Below are 23370 nucleotides of genomic sequence, written 5' to 3'. Positions count from 1 at the left end.
CGATTATGCGTATCGTTATGCGACCTTTACCTATTTTTAGCTTTCCTATATTCTTAAAACTTTTCGCAATATATTATGAACTTTTTAGAAAGTAATTTTTTTTAAGTTAATTTAGAACAGGAAAATAAAGTTAAATATCTAAAGACTAGTACCATATTATACACAAGCAGCGATAGCCTCGTGGACTTTGACCTCACTTTCTGGGGTTCCGTGTTCAATCCCTGGCATGCACCTCTCACTTTTTGAGGTTATGTGCGTTTCATATAAATTATAAATGAAATATATAAATTTATATTAAACGCACATAACCTGTGAAATAAAACATGGTGAGAAAACTTGCATGGCTAGAGTTTATACGACTCCTCATGGCGAATGAAATTAGTTTCACCGTTAAGCGTTAAGCACATACCATTCTCATGCTGAGAAGTGACCCTGATAACAAGTTGTCAATGATACTAATAAACCATTTTAATATTGTAAAGTCGTATGTTTGCTTATTTGTTGTCTATATTTGGATCAACCATACAGTGGCGTGCATAGAGGCGTGCTTTTTATAACTCATACAATGCCTATCCTTAAGTTTTTTATAACTCGTAATGGAGATTTTTTTCAATTTATATCATCTGCATACCCTGTGCATACCCTCTATGCACGCCACTACAACCATGGCACCGACCTTGATAAAATGTACACACACAACTTTCATTGTTGACATGGATAGTGGCTAACGGAAGAGTAAGCGTTCCAGAAGGATTTAAAAAAAACTGATCACAACGGAGACTTTATCGCTACAGTAGCTAGTAAAGTTTGTCCAAGCAAGCTGTCCTTTCACAACTTACTAAGCCAGCTACTTCTAAGGCAATTATAAGGTTTACTTTACGTGTTCCGCCCTTAGCCCGCTGCATCAAATCCAAACAAGCAAGAATTTATGTTACAAAATATCACGGCCCGCCTACACTGCTGTTCAATATCGCAATTAGTTCCACTATCTTACACAAACTGAAATAATTTAATATATGGAAGTTTTTTAAAACGATTGGCCCCTGTATTCAACCTTTGTAAGTTATGTATATTTCGTGACGTAATGAGACCACTTTACTGACCACGCATACGGTTTATTTATCTGTTCGATCGAACATCCATACATAATAATGATAAATGTGTTACCTCAACAAACGAACCAATTTTTGATGAAATTTATAAATTTATATATATATATATATATATATATGTATGTATAAATTTCATCAAAAATTGGTATTGGTAATACTAGCGCCATCTGACGGGTTAATTTGTGAATCTAAACCATCCAGGGTGCCAGGGTGGAGTTCAGTACTTACACACGCACACAAGAAATATATATATATATATATAAAGATATACTTTTAGTTGTATGGTCTTTTTGACCATACAACTAAAAGTTAAACCTTTACTGAAATCTCACCTGCTGGTAACTGATGATGCAGTCTAGGTCTTTGTATTAGCGGTATGGAGTTTTAATAAACCCATAAGGTAATCGATATTCGTTTTCTTCGTGCCATCGTAGCGGAACGATCTTTGTTGGCTCTGGTCTGTGTAAAAGTATAAACTAGGTAGGTAATTTTCTCCCCAATCACCATGCTAACAAGAATATTAAAATATTGCTAGCGACCTCTATCGACAATTTAACGTAACTATCATACCTTATTTCTCAGATTCTCTCGGCTTCGTTGTATATCGTTGACCACTTGCCAGAGGGCGCTCAAGGTTTGTGGGCCATCGTCAACTGCGAGTCCTGGTGTGCGCTCGGTGAACTAGAATGGGTGCCGTTCTCGGTGATCCGCCGAGCTATGGAGGTCAACCTGTTAGGTATGTACGCGCTACCCTGTCTCGCTGTAAGATGGCTGTATTTTAACATAATATGCTACTACTTCAGCACGATAGATGGCGCTGGTTATTTTAGATTTCATGTAATTGGCAAATATTTTATTATAATGCGTCCTTTTGTAGCATTCTTACAAGATAAATAGCATTCTTATGTACATAAGAATAATTCAAGGGTAATATTGTTAGTGCGGTGAATACCCGGTCTGTCGAGAAGCACACAGAGTTTCTAGTGGGTGCAAGTCCCATAAAACTACTCTGTTTCCCCTAGCGGAGTGGTACGCTTCAGGCGTTTTCTCTATACAAAAAAAAGGGTAATACTGTTAACTAACACATAATTTACTCTAGGTACAAAATATTCCCTAGGGGGTTGAAGAACCAACTCGTAGGTTGGGCTGACCCTACAAAAAGAAGTTTTTTTTTTTACTAATCGTATACTTGTAACTTAAAAAGTAAAGAGTCATATTTGCCTTCGCTTTTTAATTATGATCTAACTTCTTAGATAAATATACTACACGTGATAGACACAGCGTAATTTACATTTAACTTAATAAGGAACTCGGCAAACATAAGTTCGACTAGAAATAAAAGAACGAATATTGATTGCACGCTGCGCATCAGATACCTTTTATTAGAGCCCAGGCCATCAAATGTTCGTCAATAATTTTATATTAGGTAATTTTGTAAATGGGTGTGCAAATTAAAAAATAACTTTAATAGTAGGCAGTAGTAGGCAGCGGCAATCTACATATTCAACGCTCTTCGCGAGTCGAGCGCTAGTTCGTGAAAACAAGCTGAAACTTTCTTACAATTGCGAACAATGCCAGTTGAAGGAGTGCATTCCAACTTCAAAACGAGTTAATTGGACGTGTCTCTTTCCAGGACCGGCTCGCCTCGTTCAAGTGATGCTGCCGCTAGTGCGACGGTCGCGGGGCCGCGTCGTTTTGGCGTCGTCGATCTTGACGCACGTGGCTGCGCCGGTGCGGGGCGTTCATGCCGCTTCACTCGCCGCCCTTGACGCACTCGCCGCGTGCCTACGCCGTGAACTCAAACCACGAGGCGTTGACGTCGTAAGTCTGACACGATGACGTAACTGCTCTTTTTGACACACTTAAGGTTCTGAGTATGACTTAATGAGGTTGAAAGAACTTACACTTTTAATAATCTATGTAGATCTAGCATTAAACTAACTATTTTTAAGAGTTAAAAGTGGAGTGGCCTGCTTTCAAGCAACCTTGTCATATTCATCATTTGTTATAATTGAGTTGTAAAATAAATTCAAAAATTCAAAAATTCTAAATTCATTTATTTCCAGTAGGCCTAATACAAGCACTTTTGAAACGTCAACCGTACAGCTCTTTTCTGCAATATGAATATAGTTTCAATATCAGCAGCTTTGCCCCTTAATAAGATCCCGTAAGACATCACACTATGAAAGTACGCAAAGTAAACAAGTCTTGCTGTTTCTACGTCAGTAATCTTTTACGTATTCATCATTAACGTCATCATTATCAGCCCACTAAAAGGCACTGGCCTCTCAGAATGGGTTTAGGCCGTCCACTGCACTAGGCAATGGCGGAAGGCTCAGAGTAACTCAGCGGACAATAGAGAGAGAGATATACTCGGAGTATCTTGGTAACGAGGTGGATGCACGTCGCCAGCGGCAGCCGCTGCACGCCAGCGACACAAAACTGTGGAATTTGGAACTATGAAGGTTCTATATCCTGCAGGAGACGTCTGTCGGTTGAACGATGATAATGATGAGGAACTACTGATCAAATACTATTTTGTTTAAGCCACTTAAAATTGGAGCTTTTAATCTGAACTTCAAATCTGCGTGGAGCGGAGTTTTGGATATCCAACGAAGCGTCATCGGTATTAAAACAATACTGCTTTAATCTATTATGCTATCGATGCCCGACCGCACTCGTTGTTCTACTTATGTACATATATTTATAACATTCATGACCACTAATTACTTAAACTTATTCTATCTCATCACCCTGAGCTTATTAAAACCCCACAGCCTTTTCTGTGATTTCTCATAGGAAATAATGTCGTATATAGTTAAAGGCACAAGGCTTAACACCTACGCCTCGTGTTGATGGACGCAGGGCAACACTTTGCAAATGTGTTCCTGGTATACCCTGCGAAGTGTTGCTCTGTTTATAGGCGGCTAGCATACCCAGCCCGCTTTGCTGGGCTAGATTTTGCTTTATTTTATTTAAACAATAAACTTACATCTTTAAATTTTTAATTTAAATCTCACAATATATTAAATCATTTATTTCTCTCCGTATTCATTCTCTTCTATTCTCTTCTCGAGCGGGTGAAGATCATTATCTACACCCATGTACACCCAACAATAGAATATCATCATAGTAAATAAAAGCTGTATTTGACAGTTTGACAGTTCAAAAATAGGAGTGCTCCGATCGTCACCAAACTTTTTTTACAGGATAACTCGCCAGGTCAATCCGAAGATTCCCTGAAAGTTTCATTGAAATCGGTCCAGCCGTTTCGGAGCCTATACGGAATATACACACACTTTCTCTTTTATTTATAGGCGATTGTTTTAAACATACCATAAGATGGGCTATATACTGCATTCGTTAATAATTACAAAAAAACAAGTGTATTGATAGACGTACGGGAGTACGGGAGGTAGTATAGAAATCTCGGTGCACAAGTCTACATCGCACTTGATCGGTCTTTAAATGGAACTGGCACTTTCTGACATTAGCGCACTCAAACACTCAAACATACATATAAATTCTTTATATTAGTAGATATATCTGTACCACTACTATTCTACTGCTTCGCCTGGCTTACACACGGACGTAAGCTCCCATCCCGAAGTTTTACATTATCTTCTAAACTATGTAATAACAAAGAGGGGTTTAGAGCACTGACCTACCACGTCGTTCTGTAGCTCCTATGCAGGTTAACAGAAAAAAGTTTTGGCCCAACTAGTTTACCAAGAATGCAATGCCAGAGTTACGTCGCCGTCACGTCTTCGCTGTGAACTTAAGCCAAATGGCGTTATCTTTGTAAGTCTGACATAACGACGTAATTTCACTTTTGAACAACTGTAAAATAGAAAGCCGAAAGAAATCGAAAAGTGGTAGAGTCTTAAGACTTAACCCTAAGTAATTTAAACGCTCCAATTTCTTTAAGTTTTAAAACTACATTGTAATAAATGCTTTTTAACTTAGTAGAAAGAACCTTCACTAATTTCATTGATTTTACAGCTGATAACGTATAAAATTAATATAAATATGTCATTTCTTGTGCCCTTATCTTTTGTATTTGGTGAGAATATTAGTACCGTCAAGCAATTTTGCGTTCCGGTACGATGTCATGTAGAACCGGTTCGGGGTGTGTTGGACCGATTCGGGGTATAGAGTTTATATAAATGCTATTGTATCCGACACAGGGCTGCACTTTTTTGGGCGATTTATTTGCATGCCATGCAGTGGTGACCTGCTTATAGGCGATGGTTTCCCCTTTTTATCCGTTAAGCCTAATCTTATACCTAATCTTATTTTTCAAATATAATGAAATAGTGTGCTTCATTTATCTCCACTATCAGCTTTATCATTCATTAATCATTAATAATCTCGCAGCAACAAAGGAGCGTTACGTGTAGGTAGATGTTCACATTTATCGCCCTAACAAGCAATTACTTTAGTTTGTACGGAATCCTTAGCACCTGAATATTGCTTCGAGAACTTTTAGATTGACTAAAGACCAATATTTTCGTGGAACAGTATTCATGAGTGACAAACAACAATGCAGCAAGTTAGCAAGTATTCTTCTCGCTTGCTTTACAAATACTATTATTTTCAGGCTGAAATCTTAATATTACTTCAGTTAAATATATGTTATTTCTAGATCAAATAGTCTTTTAATGGTGAAATAACTATTAGTTCAGTAGTTTTAGAGTTTATCGATTACAATGGCACTAGCCGGCCACCATACTATTATCTTATCTTTCACAAGATAAGTGATGTAGTTAAGTTAAAGAATGTTAAAATAGACGGACACACCTTCCCATTTATAATGTTTGTATGGATTATCTGAGAAAAGTTAGCAAGAGAATTATATCTATAGAAAAAACATGGTTTATTTTGAATAGCTGACTTTATGACTCAAGTTTCTAGCCTTTTTGAGCCTTTTTAGCTTTGCTGCTACGTTTCACATAGAACAATAACCACCTGACCTCAAATCGGTAGCATCGGTGACAATAAACGGGAGCGAAGGGAAAAGTTTCACACATGCTTGAAAGCTGAAACTAGGCCTAACTTAGTGCCTTAGTCAGGTCGTACTAGTAGGTATATCCACATTGAGAGGTAGTAATAACGTAGTTTATAATTTAATTATCGATAAATTTGTTTAATCATATATTTATTTATTATTTATGTACCATAAATTGTGACTGTGAACGTAAGATACATGAAGTGTACAAAGGAATAAGGAACAATATAATAACTACTAAGGGTATGCAATATATCTAAACATTAACAAAATTCTACATACTAATACAATAAAATTTGAAGATACTATTATATTATATGCAAAATGCATAAAAATAATATAATAAATATTTCATACATGAGTATAGATGTACATATATATACATCTACAATCATGTATTAGGTACACAAACCTCTAACCCAAACTAAATTTGCAGAGAGATTAAGTAGTGCTACCCTTTTTGCAATAGTAGTAGTAGTAGTGAAAATAGTATTTTAAGACTTGTTAATAATAATAATAGTATGCTATATTGATCATCACAAATGCTGTATTACGATAAAAAACTCCGAGATTGTACCACTTGTAGAATAAGAAGGCCATTAAGTGTTCTGAAAATTTAGCTAAATTTATCGATTTGTGCACAACAGCGTTGACACTGTTGCTTCCATGTAAAAACTATGTAAATACTAAGTATAACGAAAATAGCTTACGGAACTACTAAGAATAATAAAAAGATATATAATCTTTTAGCTATTAATTAGATTAAAGATTTTAACCTAAGATTTCGTGGTTAAAGAACATTCGTAAATATAGTTTAACGGGTACATACGACGATAATATTTTCATGGTCACGGCGGGACTTGATCCCGTCATATATTTAAGAATATTAATTAGATTATTTTATTACTAAAAGATAATTTATATGCAACACCTTAACCTTTTTTATGTTGAGATTAAAAGCTTCATCGTAGGTACACAAGAGAAAGTTAATTTATTTTCTTGTTTACCATGCAACAACAATGTAGCGAAAGTTTTTGGGTACGGGAACAACTTTATAATAAGAAAACCTAAAATGTAAAGTCCGAATTTCTCGCTTACAATAATAGCATCTTTCAACTTTTGTCGTCGTATCAACGAAAGTTAAAATGTAGGAAAACAAACTATGCTTGGTTACTGTAACCCGGTTTTCCTGGGAAAGATTGCACATTTTCTATAACTTATTATGATATATAACAGATTTTATAAGCACCGTGTAAATGAAAACCTAAATAATACTTCAGAGGTACATTATGTACTGTCTCTGTGAATTATCTTTGAAACCGAAAACCTATTAGATTTTGAGTAACCACTGCCATAGTTTTTACTGTAAGAAATCAGATACAGCATGAAAATCATGTAACTCCTTTCACTTTATTTGGAACGCGTTGCGTAGCGTAGGTAGGTCTTTTATCTTCAATAGGGTTGTTATATTTAAACACTTAGAATGTTTTGAATTTGTTTGTGTGGAAAAATAAATATGCTTCTTTAGATTTGATATTTTTACAGTGTGACTCCTTATGAAATATACTTATGCATCCTTCAACATTATTTCGTAATTCGGTTGTATAAACATATCAGAATCATATATGAGATATTTAGTGAATATATTTAGATTTTTTTTTAATATGGATGAACTTACGTGGTGCTACGTTCCAAAGTAAAAATGATTTGCCAACAACCAGTTGTAACAAGCTAAAATAAAACGGACGTAACAAATTATAAAAATAATCCGCGATTTCCAATGTCAAATAATGTGAACTAGCTATTGCTGCATTTATTACGGTTGTTTACAAATGCCATGAGAGCCCTTTATTTTCCTGGGATAAAAAGTAAAGTATTACTCTCCGTCTTTTCAACTAACTCTACGCCAAAAATCTGGTAGATTAGAAGCTTAGTTAGGACAAACGAACAAGACCCACTTTCGCATTAACTATATTAGTATTTATTACATTAATACTAAAATAAGGAAAACAATAACCTTCTTGGGTTTCACGTATACACAGAATTAAGAACATACAGAAACCGTGTACACGACTAATATTGAAGCATAAAAAACCACTCCATTTTAGAATGGGTTCTCATACAAACGGGTATTCATAAATAAATAAATAAATATTCACTTCACTCCATTGCAGTTGCAGCAGCAGCAGTTGACTGTAATTATTTTACCTCTAATGTTCTGAACATTCACCATAAAATGGGAAAAAATTTGTGAGCTAGCAACATCCGCGGTAAAGTAAGTCGTGTGCTTTCGCTTTTTTTGGAAACTATACACTGCATACAATAATTGCAGAATGTGGACATAGAGAATGTTCTTAATTTAATGCAAAAATAATAAGTGAAATCTTTATTGCACAAGATCACTTTATCAATTATAGAGGTATTGGAATAAATTCTGCCAAATTTTACAAATATAAGGCGTGGCGTAAACATCTTCCCCACTTCGTTGACTAAATTAGCGGTTCAGATTCGATTGGATAACTCGAATAAACTTTCTCAATTATCGGAAACTACTTCGAACTTATTCTGTTTAACTTAGATCCACTTACATCTTTTGTTATGTTTCTTTCCTATAAATCTTTATTTAGGTCTCAACTTTGGCATTCGAGCATCGTAATTTATTTGGAAGATATCAGATAAACCTAAATCTAGGATAACATTTTCCTAATCATACCATAATCTTTATTTATAAAAATAAAATATGTGTTGAATTAAAAAAAAATTAACGACAAGTATTTCATTAATTTTATGTGAGGAGTTTGCTATAAACTATTTTTGCCCACGACTTTTCGTGAATGTTTTGTTGAGTAGGTATGTCTTTAAAATATCAGACTACGATTCCGCCGTTCAAAACTATGCTACTATACCTTTAAATATAAGTTAATGCTATCCAAAATTATTAAACTATTAATAAATATTCATCTTTCACTTAAAAAAAGAATATCACTACCCAAGTGACTGTAAAAATTTGAAACCTTTTGAATTATTTAAAGCTAAATAGGTACCTATTAATATAGAAGACTCTCGTGCTCTAAGGAAGACGAAAAATATTAATTTAAAATCCGTTCTGGTACTGAGAATTACCTTACAGATAAGTTGAATAGTTAGAATTAGTATCCAACAATTTTCCGGCCTGACCCGGTCCTACAGCCTTCTCGATCAATTGAACATGCTTACTTTTACGCCAACGAGACAATTGAGTTTGAACGGCATTAGAATCATCATCATCGTCATTATCAAAAACAAAAAAATCCACAAAGCTCGGATTTCTGGAATTCACACATCTTTAAGAATAATGTTCTTAGAACTCAGGCATGCAGGAGTGCTCAAGATGTTTTCCTTCACAGTTCAAGCAGTGATATTTAATTACTTAAAACGAACTTTGAATAGTTATTGGTTTAAGTTATATTATAGCCATTACTGCATGCAGTGAATTGTGTCCAAAACACCCCTCGCGTCTCATTTTACACCGGAATGTGGCTAGCTGACAAACTTTTTCCCATTTTATGGTAAACGTTTTAAAAATTAGAAGTAAAATAATTACTGTCAGCTGCATAATTAGATGCAGTGATCAGATGGTTGGTGGAGAAACACTAAAGTGGAGTGGTTTTCGATGCTTCAATATTAGTCATGTACACGGTTTCTGTATGTTCTTAATTCTGAGCTATAATATTAATAAATAATAATCATAAATTTGTATCAGGTGGTCGTTGCGGCCGGCGAATATACAACGGGTAACGCATGGCTCTCCGAGGAGAAACTTCTGGAACAAGCCCGTGATATGTGGAAACGACTTAGCGACGAACAAAAGGGCGCCTACGGAGAAGACTACTTCGAGCAAGCACTCCGCAGCCTAGAAAAATATACTAAGAGTGCCGTAAGTACAGTTTGTTATTTGTTTGGGTGTCTATTATATTACTTTTTTATCACCCTACAAGTTAGCCCTTGAATTCAATCTCACCTGGTGATAAGTGATGATAAATTCCAAGATGGTAGCGGGCTAACCTATTATGCAGTTATATTTAACGCCTAATCGGTTTCTACGCGAAATCATACCGGAACGCTAAATCGCGTTGCGGCACGTCTTTGTTGGTAGGGTGGTTACCAACCACAGCCGAAGCCTTTTACCAGACCAGGCCGGATTAAAATCTGAAATAATCTGCCCTGCCGGGAATCGAACACGGACCTCAAACTTAAAACCGCAACGCTTATCGCTGCGCCAAGGGAGGTCGAAATTATAATGTGGCATATATTTTTTTTTATTTCACTGCAAGTTAACTCTTGCTTGCATCCTCACCACACACGTGCTAACATGTTAGGCTAATGCATACGCCTAACCGGGTACTACGCGGTACGTTCCGGAACGCTAAATCGGTTAGCAGAACGTCTTTTTCGGTATGGTATTGGAATGAGCCTCCCAACAGACAAAATATATTTAGATGACCCGGGGAACTTCATACAACCTAAAGTACGATATAAAGAAAGTAATTGGAAGAGAGACAATTCCCATACAAAATATTTTATCAAGTTTTCGGCTGTTCCTTTAGGTTAGTTAATTTTATTTTATGGGGTTTTATTTATTTGCGTAGAATGATTTTCGGCTAGAACATCGGCTATCCGCTAGAATCCAGTTCAATCAGTCCATAGAGCAACTGAAATGCAGACAGACAAATATTTAAATAGTTATAACTGTTATTTGGGTTAACAAACAGAAATATTTTCTACTTTATATATTTTAATGCCTGCAGCAATATATATCTATAATATGAGACGGGATATCGATCGAAAAATATCAACAAGGACATAGGCAAATAGTAATTCGTGATTCGTGAACAATCACATTGTATTTTCCTCACCTCCAAGAGTAATAAATTTACAGTGGCAAAATAGCGTATTTGTAGCTAGGAAAAAGGAATAATATTGGAAAATAAAAACACAACATATTGCCGATCGCGCTATATTTCCGTTCCTTGAGGAATAGGTAATTTATGAGGAACGTAACCGTAGACGTAGTAAGCTGTAACTTATTTAGTATACAAGTTTGACCTATTTTCGGCGGTGAATAAAAATTATAAATAATGAAGACAGAATACCGAGAAGAAGGTACACTTTTCTGAAAAGTGGATCTGTTTTAAAAATTCCTATTTTTTGAATTTTTTGATAAAACCAAAAACTAGGAAATGCTATCTTTTTTATCTTAATTGGTTACTCTCTCTCTCGAATGATCCATCGGTCGTATTTTCATAGGTTCCCGCGGGATTTGTGAAAAACAGAAATTAACAGGGACGAATTCTCGCGCAACGGCTAGTAAAGACATATTTTTTTAAGGAATGAATGAATACACTTTTATTGCACACCACATAAACATATAGTTAAAAATAGGCAAATTGTCAAAGGAGGCCTGTGCATTTTTTTAAAATATCATTGTTTTACTAGACCCTATATTAAATGTATTTTTGTTTTTATTTAGGAGTTAAATTCATCTAACTTTTTAACAAGAGTACTTTTAACATCTACAGTGATAAAGCAAACATTATGTGTGCGAAAACATTTATTTTATATTATCATTTAGTGGACTCTTTATGGTGGTATAAACACGTCGCATTGAAATACTTTATGTTTACCACTTTGAAACATTCAAAAGCATCGGGGGAATTTGTTAGAACGCAACTTATGTTACGGTTTGCTCTAACGTATACTTCACTGTCACTGTGTACTCTGTATTATAAAAGTTTATTTTGATCTTGAACTTACTCTAAACTAGTTTTCGGCAATTATATTAGTTTATTGAAAATGTTACAATAAACTAGTTACTAAATATACAATCAAATAGATACATTTATTTTGTAACTATACTAAAATTTTCTGACAAAGTTAACAAAACCATGCATGCCTAACCCAATGAAATTCGTAATATTTGCTTAAGTAGGTAAATTTATTCGTTACTAATTGGTTAATTAATCATCCTTACTTTTATTTATCCATTCGAATTTCACTTCATTTCATTACGTCTCTACATTTTATATAAAGTTTGAATAGCGGCGGTAATGAGTGAACAGGAAAGGTTAACTCCATTTATTAAATTTATCTTTCATACCGCGAGATTTGAGTTCAGCATCATTATAAAAGAACAGACAAAAGGGAAAACTAATTATAGCTATCTCCTATCTTTTGCTTTAAGATGTCTAAGAATGAAGTTTAGTTCTTCGGCTAAGTAGAAAGGACTTGCTTTCTACTCCTAGATCTTTTATAATTTAAATACTTGTGACTACTGTTCTATAAAGAGCAACTGCTGAGTTTTAATAATCGGCTTCTTCTCATTCCGAATTTCTGCAAAAATTTCTGAGGTAAAGACATAGTCAAAGTCAAAGTCAAATATTTCTTTTTTCAAATAGGCACATAGATGGCACTTTTGTTGCGTTGATTATATACAAAATGTGTAAATAGCAGTGAGTAGTGATGGCGATAACTACAATCGTAAACTTAAAACTAAAGCTACGAGGGTTCCAAACGAAAGAGAAAGCCCTCAACAAACTTAGCCGCGTGTTCTTTTTGTCATCAGCATCTCACATTGTCATTAAAAAATATTTAAGAAGCAACCTGGTCAGAGCAATTTTTCACACCCAAGCTTTTATATCGTTTACGTAATCCTTTATACTATTGTAGGACTTTTCTGTAAGCTTTCGCTTAATACAAACTTTGAACTTTTTTAGTGACATACCCAAGATATCAACATACTTGAAATGTATAAATTATAAATTTAAAAAACCCCTGATTTTCATAGTGGAGTTGTGAAAAAAAATGTTATTCGCCATTTAGTGGTAGTAAGTGGGGTTAAGTCCACTACGCTGGCCCATTGCGATTTGGGGGGCTCCACACACCATTCAGAACAGTATGGAGAACTCTCGGTCATACAGGTTTCTTCACAGTGTTATTCTTAACCGTTGAAGCAAGTGATAATTAAATTGCTTAAAACTTACATCTATATATATATATATATATATATATATATATATATATGTTCCGTATAGGCTCCGAAACGGCTGAAGATAAATAAACGATTTAATAGACTTAATTTAATGATATAAGTTTATTGTATAAACAGGGATGCTTTTGAGAATAAAAATGTCTTTAAACAAAATAAAAAAATAAAATAAAGCAAAATCTAGCCCGGCGAAGTGGGCTGGGTACGCTAGTAACTTATAAAAGTTAGATTTGCGTGCTGGGATTCGAACTCGCCCCCCAGAAAGTGAAGTCGAAGTCCTACCCACTGGGCTATCACGCCATGATACTAGGTACTTAGTTGTTCTTAATACAGTCATATTCATCACTACCCCAAACGTTTTCATGTGCCATTTCTAGGCACAGGCCTCCAATTGTGGATAGATTAAAAATTGCCTCCCCTTCAGATTGATTGATCGTAGAACGCTCATCACAAAGCCAATTTTAATTTTCACCTCGATTTTAATTACTAGGTTCGCTAATTAATCATATTTTTTCCAACCTTTTTATAACGAACATTAAAGCTATAGCTAATGGAATAGGAAATTAATATAGACGATAAGGAACCGATGCAAAATAACCTTTAGTAATTAGTGACGTACCTAGCAGATGAGACCCCCTGATGGTAATTGGACAATTGCGCTTTAAGGATGAATGAATGAATGAATGAATACACTTTTATTGTACAACACATAAACATATAGTAAAATTATAAGTAAAAATTTAACAAAAAGTATACAATTTGGCGGATGTTCTAAAACGCAATCTAACATCATGCAATATACCATGGCAAATGTAAAACCTTCGGAAAAAAGGCAAAAAGAGAAAAAAAAGCCTTCCTATACATATAATTATAATAACAGCGGTCAACTTTACTGCGGGTCGTGCAATCGAATCTTTAAAACTAAATTTGGCTACGCTGGTCATATCCGTGCGCACTCGAGAGGATAAAGCCAAGGTGTCGCCGTTGACGGATACGTCATGGAGGACATCGTCATCATCATCGTCAATTGAACGACCATCGCGTATAAATAGAGCAACACTGCACAGCATGCTAGGAACATATATGTATACTAGCGGACCCAGCGCCATCTGTAGGGCTGATTTGTGAATCTAAACCATCCAGGGTGCCACCCAAACGTGGCAGGCCCAAAGCCAATGATGGCGGGCCCTAGCCCCTAGAAAAAAAAAAAAAAAAAAAAAAGGGGCTAAAACAACAATTACCAGGGCAGCATAGCTGCCCTGCGAATATGACCCGGGTAAGGAGGCGTTGCCTCGAGGCCCGTACCCCCGACCGGCCTATTGGCCGCTTGGAGATGACCCACACGCACCCAAACGTATACAAAAAAATTCATTCAAATCGGTCCAGCCGTCTAGGAGGAGTTTAGTGACATACACACGCACACAAGAAATATATATATAAAGATGTATATGTTTATGTCCTGCAACCGGTCGCCCTGTGTCCATCAACCTGAAGCCTCATGTGCCTTCAATTACACCATGACCTTGAACCTTCTGACCCAAAACACAACATTGCGATAATGCTGCTTTGCGGCAGGAATAATCATAGTGGTAGTACTTCCCCGGACGAGCTCTTCCACAAAAAGCTCTACTTCTACTATAATGATAATTATAATGATATCATGATTAATAAAACATGGACCATTATAACATTTTGTTAACAATCCTCAATTGACTTGCAGTTTGGGGCACCGAAGAGATGTTAGCTCCCTTTGTGAGTTCTATCGACTCTATAATGGAGAGTGTTCCGAAGAGTTGTTTGCGTTGATACCTCCTTCCCTGTTCTCTGACCGCACTTACGCCGTAGAAATAAATTCCACCCTCATCATCTGGATGCCTGGTATTCTTCTACTGTTCGAAATACCAGATCATTTCTACCGCGCACTTGCAAATTATGGAACAATCTCCCATCTGATGTGTTTCCTCAAAACTACAATCTAGGGTTATTCAAGGGGCGGATAAACAAATTCCTTAAAAGCCGGCAACGCATCGGTGGCTCCTCTGGTGCTGCAGATTTTATGGACGGCGGTGATCACTTATCATCAGGTGACCCACTTGCTCGTTTGCCCGCTATTAATATAAAAAAAAAACAAAAATATATTTTTTGTTTTTTAAAGATGTAATCTATTTATTTATTCTTTAAAATAATTGTTTTATAAATATAACCTAAAATAAACTATTTAAAACTAAATAAAATTTAAAACGTCCTCGAAACCACCGCAGCGAGGAAAAAATAAATACAATATTTTAGCGTTTCTTTGTTACTGGCATAATGCTTATTCATTTTCCATTACAGGACGCTGACCTGACTGCGGTGACTCGGGCCCTGAGTGACGGCGTGACCCGGACCTTCCCTCTCTCCCGCTACACGCCGGTCTCCCCTCGCGAAAAACTCAAGTCATTGTTAGCGGAACATATGCCTCGCTCCCTATACGAAGGCCTTTATGCCGATTAAATGGAAGAAATATAAAGAAACAGGATTGCCTTCGATGATCTTCGAAGCGCCTTTGTAAGCTAACTGTGCACAACCGTCGATACAAAGATCGACGATAGGAGATAATTCATGTAACATACTTTGAAGTTATTTGTTTTTGAGAAAAAGTAGGGCTTGCGTATGCTGTATTATTCTCTCCCACGCATATAATGTCAAACTTTGTCTACGTAAATTATCTCTTTTCATTGACCGCTGTACGAAGGCCTTTATGCCGATTAAATGAAAGCAACAAGAGTGTCTTCGATGATCTTCGAAGCGCCATTGTAAGCCAGCAATGCACAACCGTCCATACTAAGGTCGACAAAATCAATCTATCTTTACTAGATATACAAAGAGCGAGAAAATTAATGTTAAACAAACTACGACGTTATTTGATCGCGAGAAAAAATAACACTAATTTTAACTTCATATTTTTCTCTCTAACAAATAACTTCAAGCTTTGTGTACATAAAATATGTATTTTTGTTTGTTGGCCGGAATTTATATTGACTGTTGTTACGATCAGGTCTTCCATCGAATTAGAAAACGAATACTTATGTTGGAATCCATTCATCGTAGTCAAAAGAAATACTTACCCCTAACCATAAGCAATATTTAACCCTATCAATTTAGTCTATTCTGGAGGTTTTACTATGTGTAGAATGGACACTATTTAATGGCTTAGTAGATAGTTCGGCGCTGAGGAAATAAACATAGAATGCAAAAATCTTGCAGTAAAAAAAACATTATTTTATGCGACGCTGTTTTTAGCCCAACATCTTCATACAAGCGAAACACTATGCTTGTGATACTTAATTGCTGTAATAAATTCTACTGAAACGCTGTTTAGAACGAGTTTAGGTTCTCGTGTGCAAAATGAGGCCAACTCGCAGTTGCTGAAGCCTGCATGAATTATGTAAGCTTTTAAGGTCGAGTAAGTTTTCTGATCATTTATGCAAGTTCCTCTCACTTGAACACGTTCCCAGCATCTCTTTTAAGTGGAAGATTATAGATAACGTCACATTAAACCGATTCGCCCTCTTAAATACGATATCTCTCCAAGGGTACTCTACAATTTTTATTTAAAAATGAGCGATCGTATGTTTCTAATTTTTATTCGGTATTTTTATTTTTTATTTCATAATTGGTTCGAAAGGTACTGAAGTATTTTGTGGGGTTGAGTATTCGCTTTCAGATATAACATGATTCCGAAGATAATTTTGTTTTAACTGAAATGTGTTAAAACACATTTCAGTGGAAATTCTGACTATCTTCCGAAGGCTCTTGTCATTGGACAAAAGCAAATGACACGCGACAGTTTAACTTTTAACTAAATAATATTACAGTAGTAAAATATAACATTAAAGTTGGTTTTATATGCATTTTATAACCCATAATCAACGAAATATTGTAGAGTTTTCAACTCGTGTTTTGCTTTTTTAAATCCAACTTAGTTTTTCGGTTAACAACTTTGAACAATTCTATTTAATTGTTGAATGAATATGTTAAACTTTTGCTTTTTGTAGATTATTAATGAAGTCAAATATATTTAAATAGGCACAAAAGCTAAGCAAATCATAAAAGGAATCAATCTACAATTAGATGTTATGGTTGTGAATTTATTTGTCTTGTCACTCACACATGTTTGCGATATTTTGGCCAAAGCGTTGGATACTTAAAGCCTTAGTATTCTATAGCATACCAATGTGCAGATACATAAAGCAGAAGGTTATGATATATGTGTACTTACAGAGAACTTTCCGTACATATCCGTCTAGTATTAGCAATCATAACATATATATAATAACTACTAATATAAACCATGTCACATATTCATGTCTGGTCAATCCACCCACTATATCCATGTCTAGACATACGCGAACTGTATTTTAGACACTAACTATCCAATGGAGTTATTACATTGAAAAAGGCAGAGTATTTTAGGATACGATCATTATTCGAATAGGAGGTCTCACTCCTACCATGATAAATGAATACGAGTAACATCGCTAAACATGTAAAAATGTTTACGCTATGATCATTTTTATTTCAATGAATAAATGATTGTATCTCATTCAAATTCATTAACAAATGAATGCGGTGTTTTTATTACAAAATGCCAAATTGGTCGATATCTTATGTGTTGTTTTTTAGTATTTTTATTGTGTAATCGTTTGCGCTTGAGTTAAGTTGTAATTTGTAGTATTAGTTGTTGTAGTAAATAAATAATAAAATCGGCGTTGATAATCCCATAACATGCACAGAGCTAACATTGTTAAATAAATACTGATACAAAAAGAGTTCGTTTAAATTCTCTTAATAAATTTTTCAGGAAATTTGTTTTTCGGCTCTTCCACCGACTCAAGGTGAAAGTGATTTTAATAATGTTACTTACGCGTTAATTATGGGACTTTCAACAATTAAATGTAAATGTAGGGTAGCTCAATATTAATTCAGTATTTTTTCATTGTTGTATTTTATTATGCTATAATTATTAGTATTACTTACTTAACAATTTTAGTATTTCCAGGGAGAATTTAAGAGAATCAAAATCTTTAAAGAAGATTGCCAACAAATGCTAAAAAATATTTCTCCGTCATTGGCGATTGAAAAATAGGTTCCAAACTCCTAAGTAATTTACCGATAGTAATGACCTACCCATAGCTAACTAACTTGAGATGCTCCAAAGTACGTGCTTTAATTAAAAGTTTAACATTATATATGATCAAATTATATTACATTACCACTTCCTTTAAAATTTCAATTCTGTTGTACCATTAAAAAACTGAATAGGTATACCATAATATATAAAAGAAATTAAATCATTTCCATATTTGAATCTTTGGTTGTCAGCTTATTTTAGTCAGAGTTTTGTGAACGACGGAATTATATATTATTTAACGTTTAATTTTATTATAAACTACTAATTAAAGATTAAACATCTAAAGCGGCAAGTCAGACCGGCTTTTTCCGTGGTGACGTAAGGTGGACATACATTACATACGCATACATTCTGCATTTTTTTCATTTTGCCTCATCTCCTTCAAGAACCCATACTTTGGCCCATTTTCTGGAACCTCACGACGGATTTTTTTTTTGATTGTTTGCTAATAAATCGAAAATAAATCTCTAAAGATCTTCACATACTTTCTAATCAAAAATCTATACAGTCAATACAGAAGAAAATTTACTTATTTAGTTGTGACTTTAATTTTTGATCCGCATCTTCACGAAACTTTTAATGATGCATTTATACATCCAATAAATATATTATATTGTTCTAATTGTATTAATCCAGTCTGCAATTTTATGTCTTATGTATTTAATTTGAATAAAATAAATTGAAAAATATTATTATTCCTATAATTTTATACCTTACCTCGCTATGAGCTAAGGTTTGAATTAAGGTATGTTTTTCATTTGAATGACATACTTAAATTCAACCTTTTTTTACTCACAGTAGTTTAAGGCAAACCACTTATCTTGGAGCGTTTTTCATCAGTCGATGGGAACGCATTTGGAACGCGGGATATTTGTAAAACGCATGCCATCAGGTCCGTATTCGTCAAACCATTCTTATCGGTCAATGGGAAAGGGATTTCATTTGGGAAGGAATTCAGTATGCAAGAAATTTCTAAAACTCAAGCCTCTACTCGTAAATTTCATTGGTCGGTACCCCGAGTCCTAGCATGATGTGTCGACTATGGGCTATGTTGTTATGAGTTTGTAGTAAATAGTAACCGTTCAATGCCGGCGTCAGTATCTCGAGATAATATTCAGTAGGCTCAGGTGCCATACTACGATTGATCGCTTAAACCAGTATTATCTTAAAATGAAAATTAATTTGTCATACCTTGTCGTCATATAAATAAGGATGATAATTCTGTTACAAAACGTCAATAATATTATAAAAATATTGCTTGGAGCGATGGTGTGCTTGAGGTACCTACTTACTACACAATCGGTTAGTGATATCCACACCGAATTAATCATTTTATTTTCTTTACTTTCATTTCCTAAAAGATTACCTTCGCTGCTTTTTAACAATGAGTTAGTAAGACGCAAAAAAGTTAGCTACTGACGATATAACATCCTGTATTATAAAAAGTACCTATAATTCAAAATGTTCTCTTTGTTCGTTATTTTTCTGAAGTGTCTTGTATTGTCGTCTCCCATATGCCTCGCGACTTGCTGTTATCTGTGAGTAGTTATGTCCTTTATCTCCGATAATATTTATCAGATCTTCATTAAAATTAGGAAGAACATGCTTTATAGTATACACTTTCAAATAAAAAAACAATTATAAAAATTGGTCGAAATTTAACGGAGCTATGAAATAATATTGATGAAAAATTTCATCCCATTTCCCGGAGGAAACTTATTGTTTATCGGGATAAGGAGTATCCTATATGTTGACCCGGTATATCAGCTACCACTATACCAAATGTTATTTAGATCCGTTCAGTTGTTTTCACGTGATGCCCGGACTGCTTCCAAGTGAAACAATTACTTAGGTATCGAGAGGGAAACTTTGTGACCTCGGCTACAGTTCTTTACTACAAATACCTACGATTGATCTGCGATTGGAAGTGTATTCTGAAACTTTGTATTATAGAGAAGATTCAATTGTTACAAGAGTCATCAGGTCCCAGCACGTAGCAATATAATATACAGAGTATCCGAAATATGACGAAGGGACTATACATATAGGTATGACCCTTGCCCGAAGTTCGTCTTTCCGAGCACTTGACCAGTTTTTTTTTATATAAAAATTGATTCCTATGACGTTTGTTTTTTTTTCATACCTACAAGTTTATACGGAATCCTCGGTGCGTAAGTATAGCACGCAAATGACGCACGCACGTCAAAGACTGTCCGCACTAAACGCTCCCAAAAATTCACCTGGTAACTAATATAATGCTATGCTTGCTATTCAGAAGTACGAACTACCAACTTGCTAAATTGTATTTTACGACTATTGTTCCGTTGTCTTACTTATGCAATTGGAATAAGCTCAGCTAGCATATGACTGCCTTATACCGAATGCCTCGTTGGTCTAGTGATTAGTATATCCGACTACGGATTTAGTCAGTTAAGAAACTATCAGTCTCCACTGAAAGCAGAGTTCAAAAATATAACCACTATTTAACGTTAAATTGAAAAACATAAGTCATTTTTAAAAAACTATAATATAATTAAATTATTTATTCCTATTTTTAAAAAGTATGAATAAAAAACCTTGACGGTACAATGGCTAATAATTAAATAGTTCAAACAAACTAAAAAAACACGCTTGGTATAAAAAACTAAACTAATTTCTTTCTTTTAGTTTATTCATAATAGCGATTTTTTTTTTAGTTTTTCTTGATCTATTTTTTTTATTAGAGCAAAATTAATCGGTAACCCATCGACCATTAAAGAGATAAAATATTTTTTTTTTATTCAGTGTGCCCGTCTCTCGAAATGCAAGTTCTAATTATTATTTAAAACAGGCCATTAAAAAGTAACAGCTAACGCCCTCTACCATCTAGTAGCTTAATGTTTTCTGTGGAATCTGTTAGGTACGCGAACGCCATAGGTTATTTACATTTGGGTCTAGATGGCGCTGTAAAAAATTAGTAAAAAATCTTATTTTTTATAGTGAAAATTGGAATAATCTTTTCAGATTAGTGTATTGTCATCGGTCCTCGATATGTCTACAAAGTTTGAAAGAAATCTGACCGTTTAAAGTGGGTCAAAATCGCGCCCAAAGAAGTCGGTTACAAACAAACATACAAGTGAAGCTAATATAAAGCATGTAAAAAGAGGTCTAATTGAAGATGATCATAATAATAAACACTGCATGCTACTGATGTTCGCCTGCCACGAACATGCACTGTTCTTTTGAAAGTAATTTAAACTAATGCGCAGATGTTTGAAGCCTACTTCAAAGCGCCTAATTTACACTAGTCGACATTCGTTATCTAAGAAAATTCGTAAAAGATGGACTACGTTTGTTTGTTTTTGGCCTGACCCAAAATTTTAACTCAGGACCGCGTGATGCGCAGTTGAACTTGTAAACCACAGCACGAACGAGGCTAAACAATAAAATATTAGTAGTTATCGATTTTAATTATCATAACGCTTGAAATATGTCAGAGAATTTAATTAAAAAAAATATATCTGTAATATGTCTGTTATTACATATAGCCGTAGTTCATAGGAAATGGGTTAATTTCCTTTTCGATAAACTACTCTTCAATTGCAAAACTTGATTGACAAACTTTTAGCACCCCGTCATTTGCGTCGGTGCAGTGGTTAAAATTCTAATCAGGTTTGGACGAAATATAGAGCTACAATTTAATACAAATTATTATTGGTTTTTGGAACTTAGTAAACTCATTTGTTTTATTAAATCTGTACCTAATGCATCGGTTTGGAATGCGAACTAAAAGTTGGAGTTCAATAGGGACCTCACAATGTTAAGTCACAAGTCAATCCAACTCGAAAGTTTCTTACAGATTTTACCATGGTTGGCATTTGCTTTGATTATGCATTATGTAAGCATGTTGTAAACAAAACTGAACTAATAACTGAACAAGAACTTTCACAAACTATATCTTATGACAGCATTAAAGTTAGCAAACTACATGATACATCGGCTGCTATGCGACATTAATTAGAGCCTTCGTTTACAGAACCTCATAATAATACAGACTACCTAACACCAGAGATATGCGAGATATGAAAATTTTACTGTAGGCCTACCTACAAATCATAGACATAGAGTAGGGGTTTACTTCCGTTCGTTAATACATAAAACAGTTCGTCAATTATAATTATAAAGAGTTTGATGCACAAGTGCATAAAATAAAGTTTTAAAGAGCGTGAAAAATGAAAAAGATTTATTACGAATACAAATTAACCAAAGCTGCCAGCACGGCGAGCATGTGCATGTCTCTGGGAAGACAATGTTCTTCCCAGAGGATAAAAATATATCTTCTAACACAGCTTTAGGTATCAACTCGCAGTGCACTTGCGCACAATTAGAAATAATATCCAAATTATATATGTGTAATAAACGGGGGTAAACTTCTCATATTCCCTGTTCACGTGCTTTAGCAGGTGGACACGTTAATTATATCGGTTGTCAGGGTATATAATCGGGGGATATAATTTCTGACTGTGGTAGCCCTTGCTCATCTAGGTTTTTCTCTAGATAAAAATATTTGATCAACTTGATACAGAGTTAAAAAGTGTAGATTTTTTTTATGACAAATAGTGCTAAAATGCGAAAATCGATATTTACGGTTCCGGTGCGATGTCGCTTAGGATCCGTAGCGGTATGAGTTTAATATAACTGCCATAACATTATGTTACCCCGCTTACATGTTAAACTGCAAATACCATCAGGTGAGGATGCAGTCCAGAGCTAACTTGTAGTTGTATAAAAAAAGTAACCTACATTCGCTAAAATGACACAATTATAAGTAAAATATGACGTTGCCTTGCATAGTACGAAACCCTCGGTGCGCTCAGTCACACACTTGGCTAGTTTTTCGATTAAACCCTGATATTTATATGTTAATAAGTTCACCGTATTTATATAGAAAATTGCTTAATAAGGCCTGTAAAGGTGAGGTACCTACTAACGCTTAAAGAAAAATAAAAATTGATCGCTATTTCATTACGGAACAACAACTCGCAAAGCAATTATTTATAAGCTTTTGTTCTGT

At 34.8% G+C, this 23370-nt stretch overlaps 1 protein-coding gene across 3 annotated transcripts in view; it reads left to right on the top strand.

The window, feature by feature from the left end:
* LOC120629984 (D-beta-hydroxybutyrate dehydrogenase, mitochondrial) overlaps positions 1–17679 on the top strand; it is an 82254-nt gene extending 64575 nt beyond the window's left edge. For all 3 annotated transcript variants that reach the window (XM_039899097.1, XM_039899094.1, XM_039899095.1), the window contains exons 5-8: positions 1695–1848; positions 2746–2933; positions 9863–10036; positions 15479–17679. In XM_039899097.1, coding sequence (XP_039755031.1) covers positions 1695–1848; positions 2746–2933; positions 9863–10036; positions 15479–15637 — 675 coding nt within the window. In that variant the 3' untranslated portion in view covers positions 15638–17679. The remainder of the gene's footprint in view (positions 1–1694; positions 1849–2745; positions 2934–9862; positions 10037–15478) is intronic.
* The last annotated feature ends 5691 nt before the right edge of the window (positions 17680–23370 follow it).

The sequence above is a fragment of the Pararge aegeria genome, chromosome 15 (assembly GCF_905163445.1).
Source record: "Pararge aegeria chromosome 15, ilParAegt1.1, whole genome shotgun sequence".
In the NCBI taxonomy this organism is placed as follows: domain Eukaryota; kingdom Metazoa; phylum Arthropoda; class Insecta; order Lepidoptera; family Nymphalidae; genus Pararge; species Pararge aegeria.
This window is presented reverse-complemented; position numbering and strand designations above follow the sequence as displayed.